Here is a 22,125-nt window from a genome sequence, read left to right on the forward strand (position 1 = left end):
TTGGTATCAAATTATAATTCCTTAGAATTCACTAAGAAAAAAAAACACACCCGACACCATTTCCAAATTAAAGAAATCCTTCCTGAAGGGATTAAAAAAATGTTTTTCAAATTTAGCAACCTTTAAGATGAGTGAACTTCAATTCCCAGAATTCCCCAGCCAGCATGCAGACTGGAGAATTCTGGGAGTTGAAGTCCACACATCTTAGTTGCCAAGTTTGAAAAACACTGAATTGGGACAATAGGCACTTCTGAAACTCCGGATGTTGCTAGTTTACAACTCCCACCATCTGTAGGGAGTACGGATTTGCACTGAAATTGCATTGAGACATTGGGGAACCCTCCAGTTCTCGAACCCGACATTAGAAGAAACAACAACGGGGCTTCGTTTTCTCTTTACAATATTTCTCGCATGCTAAAAAAAAGAGAGACCCAATTAAAGAAACGGCGGGCTATAGAAATCTAGCAAGTCACTAAACAATTCCTCGAGTAAAGAATGGGGAGGCACATCCAGAAGTGACCTTTCGCGCGTTACTTCTTACCTGCCCTAAACCAACAGACGATCATTTCAGCTGCACCTCCGACTCTCTTTTTCGAATGCGCCGCGATGCTTCTTATTGGTTGAGAGGATAGATGACATCACACGCGGCTCCGAAAGCGGGGAAGACCTGACATGGTCAAAGAAGCACTGCTCGGGCGCTATAGCGACACCTCTGGTTCTGAAGCGAACACTTTCCGTTGCTGGCAACCGAGACCAAATGCTAAATGAATCGAGTACCTGAACCTGGTACTTGAGAGAATGTTTTTTCTCTCTTCCCCATTTCAATGAGAAGATCCTAAAGGGAGCCGGGTGAAAAATTAGAGCAACTGCTTCAGGTTGGCTTTTCTATTTTAACTTCTAAAACTAAATAAAATTGCTGGTTGTGTCCGAAATCTCTGTAATAAAAATCACAGTTTTCCATGTACATAAGATGAAGCTTGCAACTGCGAAACGGATATCCCAAACTTTATTTCAGATGTTTGGAAGTGTAGAAAACTGGCATATGGTCTAAGAGAAAAATATTAATTTCTTTAAATCTCTATACAATAGGTGTGTGTGTGTGTGTGTGTGCATGTGTCAGTCTGTGTGCTTTAACGGAATTAATAACAAATAATAAATTATTTGATGTCCTTAAGAGTCCCTTGGAAGATAACATAACATGTATTCCTAGAATATTTAGTCTTGCTTAAACTGGTATGTATGCATGTGTTTAAATTTCATTTCCTGATATATTTGTTAAGTTATACAAAGTGGTACCTAATTCCAGCTATAATTGGCTTCAGTTGTGTTTGTGATTGTATATCTGAGGCTAATAATTAGATAACAGGATGGTGTCACCATTCCTATCTCCTAGGCACTCCTATCTAATGTCCACTTTTCAACAACTCAACTGACCCTTTCCATTATTTTTTCTAACATGATCTTTCACTCCTCCAAACTTGCTTGAAAGACAAATGTCTATTTTACCTATGCCAGGGGTGTCCAAACTTGGGAACTTTAAGACTTGTGGACTTCAACTCCCAGAATTCCCCTGGCTGGGGAATTCTGGGAGTTGAAGTCCACAAGTCTTAAAGTTCCCAAGTTTGGACACCCCATACCTATGCAGATGGTGCAACAACACTTTAAAGAATGCCAAGCGGTCTTTAAAAGGCACTGATGGCTCTAACAGTGTTCTTTGCAGTGTTGCAAAGAAATGAGCTGGAACTCAGTTATTAGAAAATTAACAAATTAACAGATTAACAGAGTTGGAAGGGACTTTGTAAGTCATCTAGTCCAACCACTTCCAAAGCAAGAGATCCTACACCATTTGTGAGAGATGGTAGTCCAGTCTCTTCTTGAAAACCTCCAGGGATAAAACGCCCACTTCTGAAGGCAACTTCTGTTCCATGGGTTGATTGTTGCCAGTCAACAAATTTCTCATTTCTAGGTTGAATCTTTCCTTGATCAGTTTCCATCCATTATTCCTTGTCTGGCCTTCAGGGGCTTTGGAAAATAGCTTGACCCCCTCCTCTCTGTGGCAGCCCCTCAAATATTGGAATATTGCTATGATGTCTCCCCTGGTCCTTCTCTTCACTAGACTAGCCCGCCCAGTTCCTGCAACCATTCATTGTATGTTTTAGCCTCCAGTTCCCTAATCATCTAAACATAAAAAATAATAATTGCAGAGGGTTAATTCCTTCCTAAAGACAGAAGGGTCATTTTCAACTTTGCAAAACTTCAGTTGTGCTATCACAACAGAGGAAATCATTTTCAGTTTCTCCCTTGCAGCTGGTGTGGTCCTTGGTGCCCTTTCTAAGATGGGTGGGTTTTCTTGTAGATGTTTCATGACCCAACTAGGTAACATCACCAGTGCCAGAAGGCAGCGGGGTTTGCTTGCTCGCATATACAAGTCGCTCCCCCTGTCTGTGTTGGTGGGGGTGTTCTTATAAACAACAGCTGAATCGAGGAACAACCAAGAACAACACTGCCAACATTGACAGAGCAAGGCACATGTATACATGGCACATAGAGATGCACAATTAAAAAACCCACAAGGAAACAAAAAGACCAAAAAAAAGAACCTCTTCTCACCAGCAACACCCAAAGGAGCAGAAATTTAAATTTTTTAATGTGTTGGTTCATAAAGAGAAAATAAGCATTCTATATGTTAATATCTAGGACATTTATCCAATTAAGCACAATATTTGTTAATTGAAGGAAGTCTACTTGTTCTCCTGTATAAACTCTCAGATGGCAGCTAAGTAGAACATGATCAGTATCTGCCAGGGAGCACTGCATTCACATTGCGGAGAAGATACTCTGCCCCATTTAAAGAGAGTCTTGGCAGATACGGTAAGTTGTGAATCCTGTTCAAAATTTTCCAGCACTGGCAGGTAGCATCAAAATCTGCTAGGTTTTGGATAGGATCAGTTATATTCTTTCTGGAGACTGGATGTTCGCTAATCCAGTTTTCTTTCCGCTGGGATTTTGCAAGTTAGTATTGTGCAACTGCTGTGCAGATATCGGGGGGGGGGGGGTTTCCTGGATTTAAGCCTTGCAATTGATAAATATGGCATATCAGAGTTCACCAGGTTTTAAAATGGAAATTGTAATTTATCATATAACTTCTTGAATTTCTCATACCTTACAAAATTGACCACGCATCTGCATATTATGTGTATCATACTATTATGTTCTTTCTATACAGCATTACTGCTGCTATCCATGTCTTTCATGCAATATGCTAAATAAATAAATAAATCTAAGAGCAGCCTTTTAAATCCCTAAGTGTCTCTAAAGCCATCTTGCAACCAAATGAAAGTAGAGCCTTGAGTGTGGCTAGCAAGTCAATTATTGGCTCAGATTATATTTCTAGACTAATAAAAATCGAGAGGACAAATTAAAAAGTCATGGTCTACATTAGCATATATTTTTTCAGATTTGTCTGTTTCCTTTTTTCACATTTAAGACTTTCAGTTTTATAAAACTAGGACAGTACAAATTTATTGAACAAAATCTAAATAAAGGATTAGATCGTGGTAGAATAAAAATATTAACTCTTTATTTGAATTTCATTAAAAAGTAAAGCAAAATTGAATGCCATTTTTCTTCTACAAATTAAAAAAAATGTTTGTGACAATTAAAAACTCATATAGCTTTGTAACATGGGTTTTATAGACAGTTTGTTTCAGTTGATGGTTGGTAGGTAGGTAGATATCATCTCTTGAGAAGTCTATAATGCTTGAAAAGATTAAATGAAAGAAGAAAAGAATAGCAACAAAGTGGACTCAATTACAGCACCATTGAAAGACCGGAAGTACATGCTGGAAGTGATCTATCTATGTGTTTGGTTAAGAGTTGACATCAATTTGATTGCACAATTTAGTCAGTCTATCTCAAGTTCAAGATTTGTATTCCCTTTTCTCTTTTCAAAACCACTCTACCTCCACTGCAATCATCAATATTCATTTTAAGCTGTTTTATACTGAGGTAAATTGTTGGGTCAGTCTCATCCAGCTTTCCCCAACTCAACTCTACTGCCCTCCATGGGCCCATGCAAGCATATAATTATTTGTAATAAAGAAACAATGTGCAGATGTAATCCCAAGAATTCCCAGCCAACATGAATACTTCCCAAAATCTGAGAATTAACATCCACCCATCTTGAAAGTATCCAGATTGGATCTAGCTCAATACTCATTATTGGCTAGATGTTGCCTTGCAAATATTTGGTAAGGTAGAAATCTCTTGCTGATCTGCCTCCATTAATTAACGATGCCCAAAATTGAAACTCACACTACTTGTGTGTTAAATATGTATGCTGCTGCAGTTCTTCTGTACACTTGTATTACTGTTCAGTCAGGTAGCCAACAATCTTTGCATGTTTTAATTTCAAAATGAGAAACTCAACAGGTACAATTACTCATTCTAGACATTTATCATTACTAAATTGAACAGGTAACTAACTATTCCAGACTCTAATGGGAGAAAAAGAATAATTGGCTCAGAATCACATGATATTTCTGCCCCTCTTCAATTTTGTAAGAAAAAAAGATTACTCTCCCCTGTCCTATAATCAGCCTGCCCCTTAATCCTTGCTAACAGATACAACTGAATAAATAATTTCTTTCAGAAGTATTTGATCAGTTACTTGCCTCAATATCTTTTGAATTTGAACTGAAATGTGCATTTTAAGTAAGTTTAAGATTAGCAGAGCCGTTATTTTAATCCATGCTTGTTACTCTCTAGGCTTCTTACAGTCTTTTGCTTTTCCAAGCTCTAACTAACCACTTCAAGTAATAAATTCAGAACCAACTGATTATTTTGCACAAAGCATTTCAGTTCATCAGGCACATCTTAGATCATGACTGTTTAAATACTACCTTTACCCTAAGATTTGGCAGGATTAGTTGCTATTAAATAAATGTATATATGGAATACTGTAATATTTGGTAACAGTAAATGAGATTTCCCGATTCCGTTTCTCTACATATATTGCACTAAACCCAGCCATTGAAAATACAGGTGAAACTCGAAAAATTAGAAAATCGTGCAAAAGTTCATTTATTTCAGTAATGCAACTTAAAAGGTGAAACTAATATATGAGATAGGCTCATTACATTCAAAGCAAGATAGTTCAAGCCGTGATTTGTCATAATTGTGATGATTATGGCTTACAGCTCATGAAATCCCAAATCCACAATCTCAGAAAATTAGAATATTGTGAAAAGGTGCAATATTCTAGGCTCAAAGGGTCCCTCTCTAATCAGCTAATTAAGCCATAACACCTGCAAAGAGTTCCTGAGCCTTTAAATGGTCTCTCAGTCTGGTTCAGTAGGAATCACAATCATGGGAAAGACTGCTGACCTGACAGTTGTGCAGAAAACCATCATTGACACCCTCCATAAGGAGGGAAAGCCTCAAAAGGTAATTGCAAAAGAAGTTGGATGTTCCCAAAGTGCTGTATCAAAGCACATTAATAGAAAGTTATGTGGAAGGGAAAAGTGTGGAAGAAAAAGGTGCACAAGCAGCAGGGATGACGGCAGCCTGGAGAGGATTGTCAGGAAAAGACTGGAGTCAGTGCATCAAGAGCCACCAGACACAGACGGATCCTGGACATGGGCTTCAAATGTCGTATTCCTCTTGTCGAGCCACTCCTGAACAACAAACGTCAGAAGCGTCTTACCTGGGCTAAAGAAAAACAGACCTGGTCTGTTGCTCAGTGGTCCAAAGTCCTCTTTTCTGATGAGAGCAACTTTTGCATCTCATTTGGAAACCAAGGACCCAGAGTATGGAGGAAGAATGGAGAGGCACACACTGCAAGATGCTTGAAGTCCAGTGTGAAGTTTCCAGAGTCTGTATTGATTTGGGGAGCCATGTCATCTGGTGTTGGTCTACTGTGCTTCATTAAGTCAAGGGTCAACGCAGCCGTCTACCAGGAGATTTTGGAGCACTTCATGCTTCCTTCCGCAGACGAGCTTTATGGGGATGCTGACTTCATTTCCCAGCAGGATCTGGCACCTGCCCACACTGCCAAAAGCAACAAAACCTGGTTCAATGATCGTGGGATTACTGTGCTTGATTGGCTAGGAAACACGTCTGACCTGAACCCCATAGAGAATCTATGGGGCATTGCCAAGAGAAAGATGAGAGACATGAGACCGGACAATGCAGAAGAGCTGAAGGCCGCTATTGAAGCATCCTGGTCTTCCATAACATCTCAGCAGTGCCACAGGCTGATAGCTTTCATGCCACGCATTGAGGCAGTAATTGCTGCAAAAGGGGCCCAAACCAAGTACTGAGTACATATGCATGCTTATACTTTTCAGAGGTCCAGTATTGTTCTATGTACAATCCTTGTTTTATTGATTGCATGTGATATTCTAATTTTCTGAGATTCTGGATTTGGGGTTTTCATGAGCTGTAAGCCATAATCATCACAATTATGACAAATCACGGCTTGAACTATCTTGCTTTGCATGTAATAAGTCTATCTCATATATTAGTTTCACCTTTTAAGTTGCATTACTGAAATAAATGAACTTTTGCACGATATTCTAATTTTTCGAGTTTCACCTGTACATATGTATTTTGTCATTTAACCTGAGATCTAAGCCCTTAATGAAATACTGTATAAAATGACCAAGGATAAGTCATTATCTCCAGTTAACAAAATTAATCTCTTACTAAAATAGCACTCTTGATACCTCATTAGCATGGAGATGTATGAACTATCAGCTCTCACCAAAATTAAGCATTGGACTAAATGAAAAAAAAATACCTCTCTCATTTTGAATTAATGGGACTACAAATTTATATTTTTATTGAAGCACATCCATAGAAATGGATTAAAATTTTGCATATAAAACAAGTTGACATAAAAAATTATATTTTTAAATATAGCTTGTTATTTTTGAGACGTACTTTTATCATGTTTTCTAATAATGTCCATAAGATTATCCCCAGTTACAAGATTATTCTGATGTTCTTTCAGCTGTTCTTTCCGCTTTTGGTCATGTAAATATGGAGAATTTAATAACTGAGGTGGGAGAATGGTGCCAGTTGGTTTAACTCGCTTTACCACATCCCAGAAAAGTCTCTTGCTCTTATTATTAATAAATGTAATTGCAGTTCCATTGTGACCCAGTCGACCTGCTCTTCCAACCTAAAAAAAGGAGAAAGCAATGGTACTTAAAATCAATGATAAATGTTACAGGTAACTATACAGATAGAGCTTGACTTACAGCCACAATTCTAATCAGAATTTTCATTGTAAACCAGTGTGATCATAAAGCAAATCATTACACAACTGGACCTGAATATTACAACCATTTTTATCATAAAAATTCAAGCAAATCACTGCACTGTTGACTGAATCATTCAGTTGTTAAATGAATCACTTGACTATTAATTAAACCTGGTTTCTTCAAATAACTTTGCTTGTTGGGAGCTAAGTGAGGTTGCAAATCACAATCACATGACAAGATGCTGCAACTGTCTTAAATGTGTGCCAGTTCCCAAGCATCTGAATTGCAATCATGTGACTGTGGAAGCAGTGTAACAGTGGTACCTTCAAAGGCAGATCATAAGTCACTTTTCTGAAGCTGTTGTTACTTCAAACCATAATTAAACAAATGGTCATAAGTCAAGGACTCACTGTACAATATATATCTAACTACAAATAATTACATTGACTAAAGTTTCAGTCATGGACAAAGGAACAATACAATACAGTATTTATTTGATTAATGATCAGAAAAATTTAAAAAAACAAAAAACAATGTAGCAAATAGATAGACAATATAGACAATAGACAATAACACTAAGCAATTAAGAAAATAAATTGCATATGTTTTCAAGTTTTATGATCATGTAAGATACTTCAAGTATTTTTGGCAGGATATGTAGAGTAATGGACACATCACAAAACTATGTTGTTCACTGCATTTTAATTTGCTTTAGTAAGGAAGTTATTTAAATGAATGTAGCCAAAAGTGCTTTTCAAAAAGCAATTGGACTTTCTCAGTTTTTTTCTTGAAAACATTCCAAAACATTACAAAATATTTTCAAGAAAAAAACTAAATCCAGTTGCCTTTTGAAAAGCACCTTTGGGACCCATTGACCTGGATGATTGAGAATCTCCATAGACATTGAAATGAAATACAATTCGTTGTTTATACCTATAGCATGATACGGAGCATAGCTCTTTAGGCACTCTTTAAAATGTATAACATACTCAAGAGTGAACTACTAATTTGAAAAGTGTTTCCTCCGCAGTCCATTTTGTATCATCAAGCACTTTGTAGGTCTTTTGAGCAACGAGACTTGCTTTTTGTTTAAAGATTCAATATTACATTATGCCTTTTAAATCAGAAAGTGTATTTACCTGGTGCACATATTCATCCATGCTAGATGGCATATCAAAATTCACCACCAGCTTAATATTGACAAGGTCAAGTCCACGCCCAAGGACTCCAGTGCTTACTACAACTTCATATTTCCCTTGCAATAATCCCTAGCACAAGGGAAATATAATCATTATTTTCAACAATAGAGGTATACCTTTCAAAATTACAAAAGCATCAGCAAAAATTCTGAATACATTTCAAAGAAAACAAAAACAATAGATGAACAATAAGGAAAAAGAAGTGTCTATGTAATTTTATAAAGTTGAAAACATGATTCCATAGCTGCTTTAGCCAACACAATGAATCTTCAGATATATTTTGTGATATGAAAAATAACTTTCATCTAAAAGTAGACTCACTAAGGGGTCCATCTCAAACTCTCTACCTAATAGTGTACTGTGTCTAGAGGAACAGTTCTCAAATATTTTGGTCTCAAGACTGAGAACCCCAAAGAGCTTTGGTTTATAAGGGTTGTAGCTACTGTATCGATATTTACTATATTAGCAATTAAAACTGAGAAATTTTGAAATATTTGATTTTGCTGAACCTCAGAGGTCCTCAAGCCACACTTTGGGAAACCCTTGTTTAGAGTTCTTTAATCATAGATTTAGCTAGTGTTTTAGATAGGCCCCAGATGTTTACAGACCTGTAAAATTGCAGTTCTTTCTGACTGTGATTTCTCAGCATGCATTGATGTTGTCTGTAAATCTGTGATTTTATGAACAGCATTACTCAGAAGATCAGCACCCAACTTACATTCCACAAATACCAGTACTGGAGGCTTAAAGAGTTTCTTATCCTAAAAAAGAGGGAGACAGGGAGACCACAGTGAGCATAAGGTTAAAAAAAGATTAATTTATGTACCCCCCAAAAAAGATAAATAGAATAGTGTGAGATTTAGTGGTGGTAAATAAAGCAAAGGAAGTATCCAACTATTTTCCAATATTACTAAGGCTGAAGTAATAATGTTTCAAATATTTTTGAATAGTTAAAAAGAATGCAAATATCCGTAATTATTTTCTATTAACTATAGTTTGTAAAAATGCTTTTAACACCATGAGGATTTAAGTATTTCGACAAGAGCTGTTTAAATTCTCACAGCCCAAAGGTTATATGTTTTAGTTTCTTATGAAGGAAACATGCCATAATACAAATTCTTTTAACACTCTTATGAAAACTATGTACAGTATAGCATAGCATGATTTCTATTCAAATGTAGCAAAAATGCCTTGGGGTATGGCATAATTCTTTGAATATTAGTTGTTACTTAATTAAATACCCCATCCCCATATAAACACACATGTATACATATACATACATGCAGTAATATGCAAGTCTACATAACTAATAAGATTGATGCTATCAATATTTCAGCAGAGAAATTGCCCAAGAGGAATAGATTTATGGTTTTAATGACTACATTTCCAGAAACAAAATTGATTATAGCAATGGTTCTAGTACATTTCCCCCAAAATATCTATAGTTGATGAAAAGAAACAAAGATGTGTATTTCCATAAGGGTACTAACATTTAATATTTCAAAAAGCTTTTTCTTTTTGGAAGGCTCTTCTGTCCACAAAATAATCTGGCGAATATTGGAACACGGCAGATTCTTTTCTCCGACTGTTATTTTCACTGGATCCTGCAGAAGTCGGCTTGCCAAATGTTCAATGCTTAAAGGCATCGTGGCTGACACCAAGAGGGTTTGATGATCATTGGGAATATTTTCCAAAATTTCTAACACCTGCTGCTGGAAGCCCATCTTTAGCATGGTATCAACCTATTTTAAACAAAGAAATGGATTAACTAGTGTTTTCTTCTTGTTGAAGATGAGTGAAAACATTATTTTACATTTATTAGCAACATCTATCTGGGCTTTCAGATCAGCACTTCCTAAACTTAACTACTTCAGTATTGTGAGAAATACATCTCCCAGCAATAACCATGCTAGCAGATGGTTCTGAACATCGATGCCCATAGAGAGAGAAAGAGCAGTTTTTTAGATAGTGGTTGTAGTGGAAAATATATATTACAGTAGTGCTTCTTTGGGTAACAAAGACAATCTGGCTAGGAAGTACATATTCCCAGTATCTCGAATTATGTCTCTTTCCTGCCAACAGCTCCTGTCAACAATAATTACGTTGATCAGTCCAGCGTGATAGGATGTTGTTTAAAATTTGGTCTATTTCAATGCCCACCAAAGTAGGTGAAAGTAACTCTTTTACACATTCAACTCTTTCTTTGCCAAGATCTTCAGTTGTAATTTGTAACTGCTGGAACATTATCTTCAAAAATGGATATTTGAAAAGGTTTTGAGATACTACTGAATTATATGTTAAGCTAAGTTAATCCAAACATGCTATGTAAGTAAATCTAATCATGCATAAACTACAGTATTAAAACTGTAATATTTGCCCACCGTGTTCTACAGTGTTTAGTTACCATACAGAAAAAGAGTCATTTAACCTACCTCCTCAAAATAGAAGAGTCATTACACTAGTGACTATCCCCACATTTTTTTGAAAAATAATATACACTTACCTCATCAACAACAGCAATTTTAATATTATGAAGTTGAATAGATGATTGCTTTAGAATTTCTCGGAGCCTTCCAGGTGTTGCTATGATTACCTAAAATAAAGGCAGGAAATACAAATAATAGAAAATAAATAAATTCATTGTTATTACAACTTCCAACAAACTTATTAAATCAAATATCCAAAATGAAAACATGTTTAAATGTGAAAAACAGGATTTTTCACAGCACATGAAACATAAAATTACTTAGATTTGCTTGGAGATGGATGTAATTGGTTCTGTGGAAGTAGTTGAGATATGGACTGATGTGGTTATCTGGGAAAAGTTGACCCTATTACTGGAGAAAAAGGAGAGATTCTTTGGACCTCTATGTCTACCAGTATTTGAGATCCATGCCCTTCTTGGCTGGTACGTGACTGCATCCAAAAGTGAATACTTTTAAGAGAAAGAATGATCCTGCCTGCATTTAAGGAGGTTTAAAGTCCCCCATTTGGGGACCAAACTGTGCTGGATAAGTTCTGGCCTGTCTTCATTTTCATTTTAAAGGAAGGTGTTAATAATTAAGTTCCCTGTTAGGAGAGCGAGTGTGCAGAGAAGCGTAATGGGAATGGTATGGAAGAACACACACAAACCAGCATACAGGGACACTGAATAGTATAAAATATAGTAGTTTACTATGTGGAAATGTAGAGGTATTCAGAGTCCAGTTAATAGTCCAAGTCATACATGGTTCAGTTATTCAGTTATCAAATAGTCAGTTTAGCACACAAAAACAGCTAACAGTAGCAAACCACAGTACCTCACAATACACCGATCAGCGTCTAACAAACAGAGAGCTAACAGTCATTCTGGCTCCCTCTTATGGCTGCTTGAGGTAACAAACCAATTACATCTCTTTAGCATTTAAAGTAACAGATACATTTGTTACAATCATAGCTTATATACATTGCCAAGCCAAGCTTAGGGTTACATCCCTAACAGAAGGTTACTAAGAAGGATGTCATGCTGCAAGTCAAAGAACCTAGCACTGATCACATTTGCTACTGACCTATGGTAAACTTAGGTGGAAATGGTACATCAATCCTGGTTCTCCATAATCTGCCAGAAGCCTTCAATACTATTAATCAGCATATCTTTATGGGCAAGCTTAGGGGGCTGGAAATGGAGAAGAGATCTAATCCAAGACTCTTGCTTTGTGGGGTAGCTGGTGCAGTTTGCAGAGTAGAGGTATTATATGTGAACCTATCAATGCACATACATAACTACTTGTTCTACTGCTTTCTAGAACAGCTGAAGCTTCTGAGTGAGCACAAAAGGCAGACCCATGTAGAACACAACAATCACTTGACGGAAATATGAATAACTTTGAGGAAAACCTCCAGATCCAGCAATAGGTACAATTAATGTACAAGATGGTGCTGTGCAAAACTCTTCAAACCACAGTCGTTACTCTTTGAGAAAGAACTTGAGTCCTACAAGGAATTGCATTACTGTTAGCAATGTTAGAGGGCAAATACCACAAAATTCTCTATGCTAAAAGGCTTTGTCTTTGTAAAGATAGAAGCAATGAATCATGGACTATCTCTTGCTTTACTATAACTTTTATAGTATCTTAGTACTGTTCGTTTTATGAAGTTTGGGTGTTTTACTCATAACAAAGTTTTAACTAATTTGCTGAGTGAATGAATGAAGGCGAAGAGGGAAAAAAGTTTATTTTCTTTTTCCTTTATGGTCCAGCTTTGAAAATAATTATCTGCTACTCTAGAACTTGCCAGTAAAATAAGAGACACCATTTCAATCAGGTTCTCTGACTTTTATGCCACTCTAAACATAAACTGCATCAATTGTTCATTCAGACCTTAAAAATATAACGTAACGTGATTTACCTTAACATTTTGCTTCAGGCGATGAAGCTGGGGTGGTAAAGGCAATCCTCCAACCAGAAGAACAGTTCTCATATTCGGTAGACCAATCATGAGCTCCTTAGCTTGCTTCTCTATCTGTATAGCTAATTCTCTTGTTGGTGTCAGAATAAGAGCAGACAAAGTGTCAGTCTTAAAAAGCACAAAAACAAATAATAGGTTACTGATTTTTCCTCTGATTAAAAATTTCAGAAAAATAAAATGTGAGAGTTCATTTATATCAAACCAACTCAATAACCATCACTACATCCATAGTTAATCTAGTGATGTCAGTAGTTATACCATGTATAACATATTGCAGCAGTATACACCACTACACCAATATTCTGCCTTAAGCGCAGAAGTGAGAGCAAGTGGAAGGAAAGGAGTCATTTGAAGATGGAAAGGAAGATTTGCTTATGCTTTCATTGTAATCACTCTGCGCCAGTCTTCAGACATATTAACATTTAAATTGCCCAGGTGTTCTGACCCCCCTCTCCACCCCTGTGAATAAACCAGAACACAGGCTTGGCTGTTTGCCACTGTTTAATTACTGAGATAACGAATCCTTTGGCTGTGGGCCCAGACAACTCACATTCAATAGAGCAACCCAGATAATTCGAATGAAGCAACGCAGATAGTCCAAATGAGCAAACTCAGCTAGAATACACAGATAGATTTTCTTAACTTCTAATTCGAACGGTTGTTTCCTGCAAATGTCCCCTCCCAACACCTCACCTATAATCTCTCTTGGGAGGGGCCAATGCACAACCACCTGTGCTTAATCATCTTCTGTGAGTCTGCCTATGGAGTTGCTGCTTCCGTTTCTCAGCCTTTCTCAATCTAGCATCAGGTACAAACTGCCTTTGATCCTCCCCACTGCTCCATGCTTCAGGCGCCTCCTGGTGGCCAACCAGCCTCTCTGGTCCCTGTTCTGAGTCTGAACCCTGCACAGGGTCCTCCACATTGTCCAGGGCAGACTCATATGGTTCCTCGCTATCTGAGTCCACCAGCAGCTCAACCGGATCCTGCTGGGCCACAACACCCAGGTATAAATTTCTTCCACAAAACATGTTCAGATGAACATCACAAATATAATCACATATTTCAAGTGAGATGACAGAAAGGCAAAACCTTTTTTTTTAAAAAAAAAAAAAGATTACATGTATAGTTTCTCTGGAAAACAACAAAGTTTGAGACCTTATGCAGAATTTCTCAAATGCATTGGAATGCTCTGAACAATTCTTCTCAATAAACACGGATCCTCTCAATGAACAAAGGTTACCTCTTCTGAAGCTTTCATTATAACAGGAAGCAGGAAAGCTGCAGTTTTCCCTGAGCCGGTGTCAGCCGTTGCCACAATATCTCTGCCCTGTAACCCAACTGGAATCATCTGCATCTGGACAGGGGTTGGGACTTCATAGCCTGCTTTTTTTAAATTGCTGCTGAGAATTTCTGGGAAGCAACAATGTTCAAACTCAACAATGGGTCTTGCAACTCCTTGCCCTTCAACAACTATGCCCAGCTGCTGTTTTAAACCTTCGATCTGTTCATCCTCAAGGCTTAACAGGAATTCATTCTCTTCGTACGCATAAGCAGCATCAGGTAAGGTGGGCTGAGAGATGGCTTGTTCACTCTTAGTAGGCTTTGAGCTTTCCTCCTCTCCTTTGAATTGTAGAAGGTGCTTGGCTTTACATTCCAAACTACATACATCTTCATCAGTCTTGTCACAGATGTACTCCCCATACCGACCACAGACTATGCATACAGGTTCCCCAGATTGTGGCCAGCGCTGAGTTTTACTGAAAGATTTTATAGGTTCTTCTGTATCACAAGAGCCCTCATTGTTTTCTGACTCTGATTCAGTAAGGGCCAGAGTTGAATCTAAAAATATCTGTGGCGCACTGTGTCCTTCTATTGATTTCAATGAATCAGTCTCAACAGTTGTTGCATTTATGATGTCAGACCTGAAATCTCTAAGTTCTGTAGGCTTTTCAGATGCAGATTCATTGTGGGAAGATTTGTGTTTTTTTGTGACACAACACTCCTCATCAACAGCATTTCTCTTGACTTTGAGAGATCTGGGAACAAACATTCTTCAACAACCTATCATGAAAATATACAATCATTAGAACTGGCAATCTTCTGACTCATTAACATTTCCATATGATCCACCAAGGGCAACAGGAAGCTCAAAGAATAGATTATTCTCCATTTGTACAGGAGCAAGTTTATTTGAATTGGAATCATATAAGCTGTGGTTAGAGTCTATTAATTTTATCATGTGGAAGAGTTATTTAAACCTGGAATTCATGGATCATTTTACAGCATTTAAATAAGTTGGAAAAGTAGCATAGTAGTGAGTTAATCTTGGAAGTAAACCCCATTACCTTCTACGACAGGGGTATCAAACTGGCGACCTGCGGGCCGGATGCGTCACACACAGGCCATGCCACCCCAGCTCTACAAAGGCAAAAAACATCACAATGGCACATGATATCAATGTGACATGGTGAGTTTGACACCTGTGTTCTAAGAGATGGGGTTTTTAAAAAATCAAATCCATCCATAAATATTTTTCTGATAATGGAAACGATGAGCATAGTTTTAGGTTAGTTTACTCTTTTTCGTTGTTTGTTTATTATGGAGCTGTGAAAGGCTGCAACGGCTCCAGTTTCAACATGGAGAAATAAAATATCTGGAAATTTTGTTGCAATAGCTATTTACTGTATTTTTCAGAGTATAAGATGTACCTTTTCCCCCCAAAAAAGAGTGAAAATTTGGGTGCGTCTTATATACCGAATGTAGCCCCATCCACTTCCACCAGAGGCCAAAAACACGAGGCATGGAGGCAGAGATGGTCTGTGGCAATCCCTGCAGCCTGGAACAGCTGATTGGGGGTATTCCGGCAGTCCAATCCACCCGCCGATCAGCTGTGCTGAATCAGGCTGCAATAAGTGCTGAAGCTGACATGGCAGGTCAGAGTTTGCAGCTGCAATCACATTCAGAAAGAACACACAAGTAACTGATTCAGCAGGATTCAAAATAATAATAATACACAATACAATACCAAAAGCAGGTTTTCCAAAGTAACAGTAAATACAAGCAAAACACAAGCAGTTTCACTTTCAGCCAGGCTTCTTCCTGTCTCCTTGTGGCTCACATGGCAAATACTGTTTCAGAGTCCAATTAGTCCTCGTTGCCTGACTTAGTTGCTATCCCTATTCATTGGCTCACCTTGTTAACATGTGTTCCAAGTCAGGAAGCTAGCCAGCTGAATACCATGGATGCTGGTAGGCAGAGGCAGAATTTTTCTTCTTATTTTCCTCCCCAAAAACTAAGGTGTGTCTTATATTCCAGAGTGTCTTATACTCCGAAAAATATGGTAACTAGCAGAGGCTGAGGTAACAGGAAAGAACATTATGGCATTAAATACAAGGCATCCTCCATTGCTTTCTGGACAATGCTCATAGTTCATTATTCATTTAAATGACTGAGGCAAACATTTATTTCTAAATTAATAATATGATCTCTGTCTCAGAATCTAAAATTAACAAGTTGTTTCTTAAAGCAACTCAGTACTGTACCAAATCAGTAATATATTGTTCTTCAAATACAAAGCACCCATTGCTTGGAAGCAATACAGTTATAACCCAAGGTCATTTTCATTGAAAATAAAATAATATTTGTATCAGTGGCTAGAAAAACTGAGGCCACACTCATTTTTTCCCTAGCTGCAAGCCTCATTGTGGTATTTTCTCCACTCCCTGTACTGCATCAAAAAGTTGTCCTGAATTATACATTATCTTAAAGTCAGTTTATCCCCTCTGAAATAGGATTTACATGTTGAGTGACTAAATTAGCACATTCTCGTGTTAACCCAAATGTTCTCTTCTGATTCACTGCCTGTTTCTTTCTATGAAATTAAAAAAAGGAAATCCCAAAAGTTCACACAGGCTGACCTTTTCCAGCCTTTCTTTATTATGTGTCCTCTGGAACCAACACAGAATAAATGAACCTTGATCTTTGTTAAAACTAGAGGTTGCTGATCCCATGTTTTCAGATGGAGAGAAGATGGGAATTTTGTCCTTTACTAATGTTACTTGGTAACAGTTGTTTTTAAGCAGATTATGAGTAGCAGTTAATATCCCCCTTATAATTCCTATAAAGATGGTTCCACGAAAAATGAGGAAATAACTAGCGTTAAAATCATAAAGGCCAAAATGATTTCTAAATAAGACTCACTGCTTCCATCAATTAAGCAACTTTGTCAGTTATTATAGGACATGAGTTTTGATTTACAGTATTTATAAAATAACACTGCTGAGGAAAAAGACAAAAGGCTGTCTTCATGCACCTTATACATATGCAATACATGATGTTCTGAATTAAAACAGGGTAGGCCTCAGTGGTGGGTTCCTGCCGGATCACACCGGATCGCGCGCTCCCTTTCGGCGCTAAACCCGGAAGTACGGTCTTGCCCCGCCCCTGGCGACGGGACGACGCTTGCCTGCGCTTCACCAGCTCGGCTGGGAACGGAGACGTTTCCTCAGCGGAGCGGAGCGCCTGAAAGGGACGCAGGCTCAGCCTGCCAGGCTGCCACCACTCCACTGAAGACATTGCTGAGCAGAGAAACGTCTCCGTTCCCAGCCGGGCTGGTGGAGCGCAGGCAAGCGTCGTCGCGTCGCCAGGGGCAGGGCAAGACCGTACTTCCGGGTTTAGCGCCGAAAAGGAGCACACAATCCGGTGCGATCCGGCAGGAACCCACCACTGGTAGGCCTTATTCTGATTCTTATTTTAATCCAATCTAAAGTCCATTCATCAGAGCCAGGTTCGTGGACCAGAGGTGGGTTCCTACCGGTTCACACCAGTTCGGGAGAACCGATAGTGGAAATTGAGCCTGTGTCGCCGAAACCAGTAGGGACGGCAAGCTGGCCAGGCACCCGAACCGGTCCCTGGTCATTCGCCCCGCCCACCTGCCCCACCCAGTCACTCCTCAGCCCCCAGGCAGCTTGCCTGCCTAAGATGCGTTCCAAGTTGCCATGTGGTGCGTGGCCTGCACCCAACTGAGCTGCCTCCTCCTGCCTACAGGTAAGTCACACTAGCCTCCCCCTCTGGAGCTTGCTGCGCCCCCCCCCACCCATCCCCACCAGGCTTGTAAACTTACTTTCCCCACCCCTTCCAGGAGTCCCCCCATTATGGCTCCCAGGGGGCTTTAGGGAGGCCTGCTAGGCCCAAAACAGGTGCAGGGGGTGCCTAGCAAGCCTCCCTGCAGCCGCCTGGGAGCAAAAACTGACTGAGGGGGGGGGCTTCAAGGGAGAAAGAAAGAAAGAAAGAAAGAGAAAGAAAGAAAGAAAGAAAGAAAGAAAGAAAGAAAGAAAGAGAAATCCCCAAGTGCACTGAACTTGAGTTGAGTGTTTATTGAAAGTGCTATCCTTGCTCAGGCTAAGCTAATCAATAGTGGAGCTCTAAGAATGTCAGATGATCAATGGGCATGTTCTCAGTTTCAAAACATCTGGCTTTTCTTCCTCCTACTAAAGACCTGGGGTTCTTCACAGGAAGGGAAAAAGAAAAAAAAGAAAGGAAGGAGAGAGAGAGAAAGAAAGAAAGAAAAAGAAAGGGAGGGAAGGGAGGGAGAAAGAAAGAAAGAGGGAGGGAAGGGAGGGGAGAAAGAAAGAGAAGGAAGGAGAAAGAAAGAAAGGGGAGAAAGAGGGAAGGGAAGGGAAAAGAAAGGGAGGGATAAAGAAAGAAAGAAAAAGAAAGAAAGAAAAAGGGAGGGAGGGAAGGGAGAAAGAGGGAAGGGAAGGGAAAAGAAAGGGAGGAAAGGGAGGGGAGTAGGAAAGGAAGAGAAGGAAGGAGAAAGAAAGAAAAGGAGGGAAGGGAGAAAGAGGGAAGGGAAGGGAAAAGAAAGGGAGGAGAGGGGGGGGAGAAAGAAAGAAAGAAAGAAAGAGGAGGGAGGGAAGGGAGAAAGAGGGAAGGGAAGGGAAAAGAAAGGGAGGAAAGGGAGGGAGAAAGAAAAAGAAAGAAAGAAGGGAGGGAAGGAAGGAAGGGAGAAAGAAAGAAAAAGAAAGAAAGGCAAACTCAATGTAAACCGCTCCAAACTTGATTGCTTCAGCAACAGAGTGGTCAATGCCTGGAATGCCCTACCTGACTCTGTTGTTACATTTTCAAATCCCCATAATTTTAACCTTAAACTGTCTACTATTGACCTTACCCCATTCCTAAGAGGTCCGCAAGAGGGGCGTGATAAGTGAACTATTGTGCCTACCATCCCTGTCCTACTGTCCCCATTTATTCGTATCCATTTCATTCATACTCATGTTTATTCTTATACCTATTACCTTGTAAACGATTGACAAATCAAATAAATAAATAATAAAAATCAGTGGAAGCCCTGGAACCATATTCTGTGCACAGCAGGTCAATGTACTAATGAAAAATGTAACGTGTAATTAGAAAGCAACACACAGATCAGATCAAAGCAATAAAACGGCAAAGTAGTCATGCCATAATAGCAATAGCATTTAGACTTATATACCGCTTCGTTGTGCTTTACAGCACTCTAAGCTGTTTACAGAGACCTCCAACAATCTGGGTCCTCGTTTTATCCACCTCGGAAGGACGGGTGAGTCAACCTTGAACTAGGCTAAGCAACTAGGCGAAGAAATTTACTTTTAATTTAAAAATAGCTCCCAACTTTAACAGTTCAAAAATCGTTGCCATCTTACTGCAAATCAGCCCATAGACCTGTCATCAATATATCTCAAGCGATTCTCCCATCGGATCCGATACTCTCTCTAGCACGTGACCGCAGAGATATACAAAGCGACCCAAAAGGCTGAAGCGGCGGTCCAATACAAAAGGCAGCATGCAAGCAAAGGGGGAGTAGGGGGGCATTTGCAACACAGCGACCGACGCACCCAGTTTCCCGTGAAAAGCGATTCGGGCTTCCTTAATCATCCTACCACAAAGTCCGTCCTCCAGCGTACAGGAAACCGACCCCTCTACGCTTCCCCCAACATTTAACCTGCCGTTCTAGCCATCGTCACGGCGCCTCGGATTCTCCGAGGTAGAAAAAAGAGGGTGGTTTTTCCGGGCCTTCATTTCCGGTTCCTCTTGGAAACGCGGGCTGCGTCGTGAGCAACCGCCGGCGCGTTGCAGACAAGGTCTGCATAAAATGCGAACACGTCTTTTTAAGCAGCCAAGGTTTCCTTGGAAGCCAACCACTGATGCAAACCAAAGGCACGTTTTGTTCTCCGCAAAAGCCTGCTAATTCCCTGCTTTTCCGAAGCGGCTGGTGCTGCATGAAATGGAAAGCCAGCCAGAACATCAAAATTTACTATCTGTTGCTGCTCATCTACTGGTCGTTTGAAGTCTTGCAACCCAAATATTTCCTAACAAAAGGAGTGGCGGGGAGAATCACCCCTTTCATGAGCGTTTCGTTTTATTACTCATCGTTCCCCACCACAACGTGACATTTAGCTTTCTGTAGTCCCCTGGGGGACAAAGGCTTCTTTGTTCTCCCAAATAACAAAGTAACAGAGTTGGAAGGGACCTTTTCTAGTCCACGCCCCTGCACAAGCAGGAGGCCCTGTCACTGATGCACACAAAAATATTGATTCCCTAAAATAAGTTTGCATGCAGTTTAATTTGATCCCCATATTCCATGTCCACTGTCACTCAACTGTTTATAGAGCCTTGCCTCTTTGATGGGGAAAACAGAAGGAGCATCACTCACGAAATAGGAGTGACTGTTCTGGTCCAAACGTACGATCGCTCTTCTCAGACAGAAACTTTACACAAAGGTACAAGCAGGTCAGATTTATTATCAGGCATTCTCAAATCAGTACTTTACATGAAGAGATTCTTCTGATTGATCCTAATCTGTCCCATTTATGAAAAAACGGTAGAATTACTCCCACGGTGAGAAGTAGGCAGTAAGCTCCCAATGGCCAATCAGAAACACAGGAACCCGTGACATAAAACTACATTTCCCAGAAGGCAAGACAGTCTTACCCGAGAGACAGTCCCTTCAAGAAACAGTAATTAATTCCTAAACTACCTTAAACAGTTTTTAATTCCTAGACTAATAATACCCCTTAAACAGCACAGGGTCAGAGATATACATATGTGGAAGACAGAGACTTCAAACAGTAGAAGAAAGTAATAAATTTTGAAGATTATTTTTCCTATCTCAAACAAAACAATGCAAAGTATATATTTCGACTGTTCTAAATGGATCGGGCTGACTAATTTGGTTTTAAAATCGATTGATCATTCCAGTCAATGGGTTGTGTCACTAAAATCAGTGAGATCTGTCAAATTCAGTCCTGTTGATTTCAAGCGGACAATCTATTTCAAAGTCTCTCCTAAACACAGTCAAGTCTGCCTCCAACCCCTGACTTAAGAAAGCAAACAGCTATTAAGCTGCTCAAGAGTACTGAAGTGCTTAGTTGAGCTTCTGTAACAAGAGGCAAGCCACATCCAAAGATCTATGGCTTCCATTCAAAAAATGACAAGCAGGCAGTTTTAGTGATTGGTTTGGTAGCTTCCTAGAGACATTTGTGTGGCCTGAATGTAGGTCATAAAGGTGGAGGAGCAGGTGTCCTTTGATAGGAGGAAAAGACAGGCTGGTCATCTCTTTGGGCTTTATGACTTCACCCCTGCAGGCTGAAGTGTCAGTTACTGTCAGTTATCAGTTATCAGTTATCAGTGTGAAGATGCCTTCCTGGAGGTCAGTTGCTCTTCAATGGAGCTCCTGGAAGCTTCCCTCCTTTGTAGCCAGCTCTCAGAGGGGTAAGTGAAATTGAGTTAGGTTTAAGGTAGGTGTGAGTGTGAGATTGTTAGGAGATGGATGAGAGTGAGAGTGAAAGAGGGGGGCAGGCTAAGAGGAAGTGTGAGTTGAGGGTCAGGATCAGGGGAAGGATGACAGGAAGGATAATGGATATGGGGAATGGGAGGAAGAAAAAGCAAAAAGGTAGGAGAGGAGCAGGGGAGGGGGAAAGGGGAGAGGACAAAAAGGTGGAGTAGGATGGATAGGAGAGGGGAGACACAACAGGGAGAGAAAGGAAGAGAGGAAAGAGAAGGGAAAGAGGAGGGGGATGAAGAAGTGGAGTGGACCCAGTAGGAAAGAATAGGGAAGGGGGACAGGGCAGGTAGAGGAGAGAGAGTAGTCATAAATAGGCAGGGGGGATTTTAATGCCTTTATGACTTCATCCATGCAGGCTATTATGTGAGGTAAGGGAGAGGGAGGGAGAGGA

At 39.6% G+C, this 22,125-nt stretch overlaps 2 protein-coding genes across 7 annotated transcripts in view; one reads left to right on the forward strand and one right to left on the reverse strand.

The window, feature by feature from the left end:
- Positions 1 to 3,599: 3,599 nt before the first annotated feature.
- On the reverse strand, positions 3,600 to 20,731 carry DDX59 (DEAD-box helicase 59). 6 transcript variants are annotated; one of them, XM_081947712.1, is made up of 9 exons: positions 19,594 to 19,947; positions 16,103 to 16,264; positions 14,151 to 14,971; positions 12,851 to 13,018; positions 10,968 to 11,057; positions 9,955 to 10,206; positions 9,073 to 9,225; positions 8,405 to 8,533; positions 3,600 to 7,183 (listed from the first exon to the last, which is right to left on the reverse strand). In XM_081947712.1, exons 3-9 carry the CDS (start codon positions 14,958 to 14,960, stop codon positions 6,926 to 6,928), a joined length of 1,860 nt encoding a protein of 619 aa, XP_081803838.1. In that variant the 5' UTR covers positions 14,961 to 14,971; positions 16,103 to 16,264; positions 19,594 to 19,947; the 3' UTR covers positions 3,600 to 6,925. The 6 variants fall into 6 exon arrangements, with proteins under 6 accessions (XP_081803838.1, XP_081803840.1, XP_081803842.1 ...); XM_081947714.1 differs by lacking the exons at positions 16,103 to 16,264; positions 19,594 to 19,947 and adding an exon at positions 20,600 to 20,731; XM_081947716.1 differs by lacking the exon at positions 16,103 to 16,264 and having other exon boundaries at positions 19,831 to 19,940.
- Positions 20,732 to 21,566: 835 nt separating this feature from the next.
- CAMSAP2 (calmodulin regulated spectrin associated protein family member 2) overlaps positions 21,567 to 22,125 on the forward strand; it is a gene marked incomplete at its 5' end in the record, with an annotated part of 115,204 nt that continues 114,645 nt past the window's right edge. The window contains one exon of the mRNA XM_081947709.1: positions 21,567 to 21,661. Within this exon, the coding sequence (XP_081803835.1) occupies positions 21,586 to 21,661 (76 nt within the window). The remainder of the gene's footprint in view (positions 21,662 to 22,125) is intronic.

This window comes from Natrix helvetica (genome assembly GCF_964273705.1).
Source record: "Natrix helvetica genome assembly, chromosome: 3".
Lineage (NCBI taxonomy): Eukaryota > Metazoa > Chordata > Lepidosauria > Squamata > Natricidae > Natrix > Natrix helvetica.

What these genes read in the sequence shown, in the direction of transcription:
- DDX59 (XM_081947714.1), bottom strand. Translation starts at nt 14,960, where the DNA reads ATGTTTGTTCCCAGATCTCTCAAAGTCAAGAGAAATGCTGTTGATGAG. An exon ending in TAATGAAAGCTTCAGAAGAG is followed by an intron (nt 13,019 to 14,150) that starts GTAACCTTTGTT and finishes GTGCTTTTTAAG; the next exon opens with ACTGACACTTTGTCTGCTCT. An exon ending in TGGATGAATATGTGCACCAG is followed by an intron (nt 7,184 to 8,404) that starts GTAAATACACTT and finishes TCCTTTTTTTAG; the next exon opens with GTTGGAAGAGCAGGTCGACT.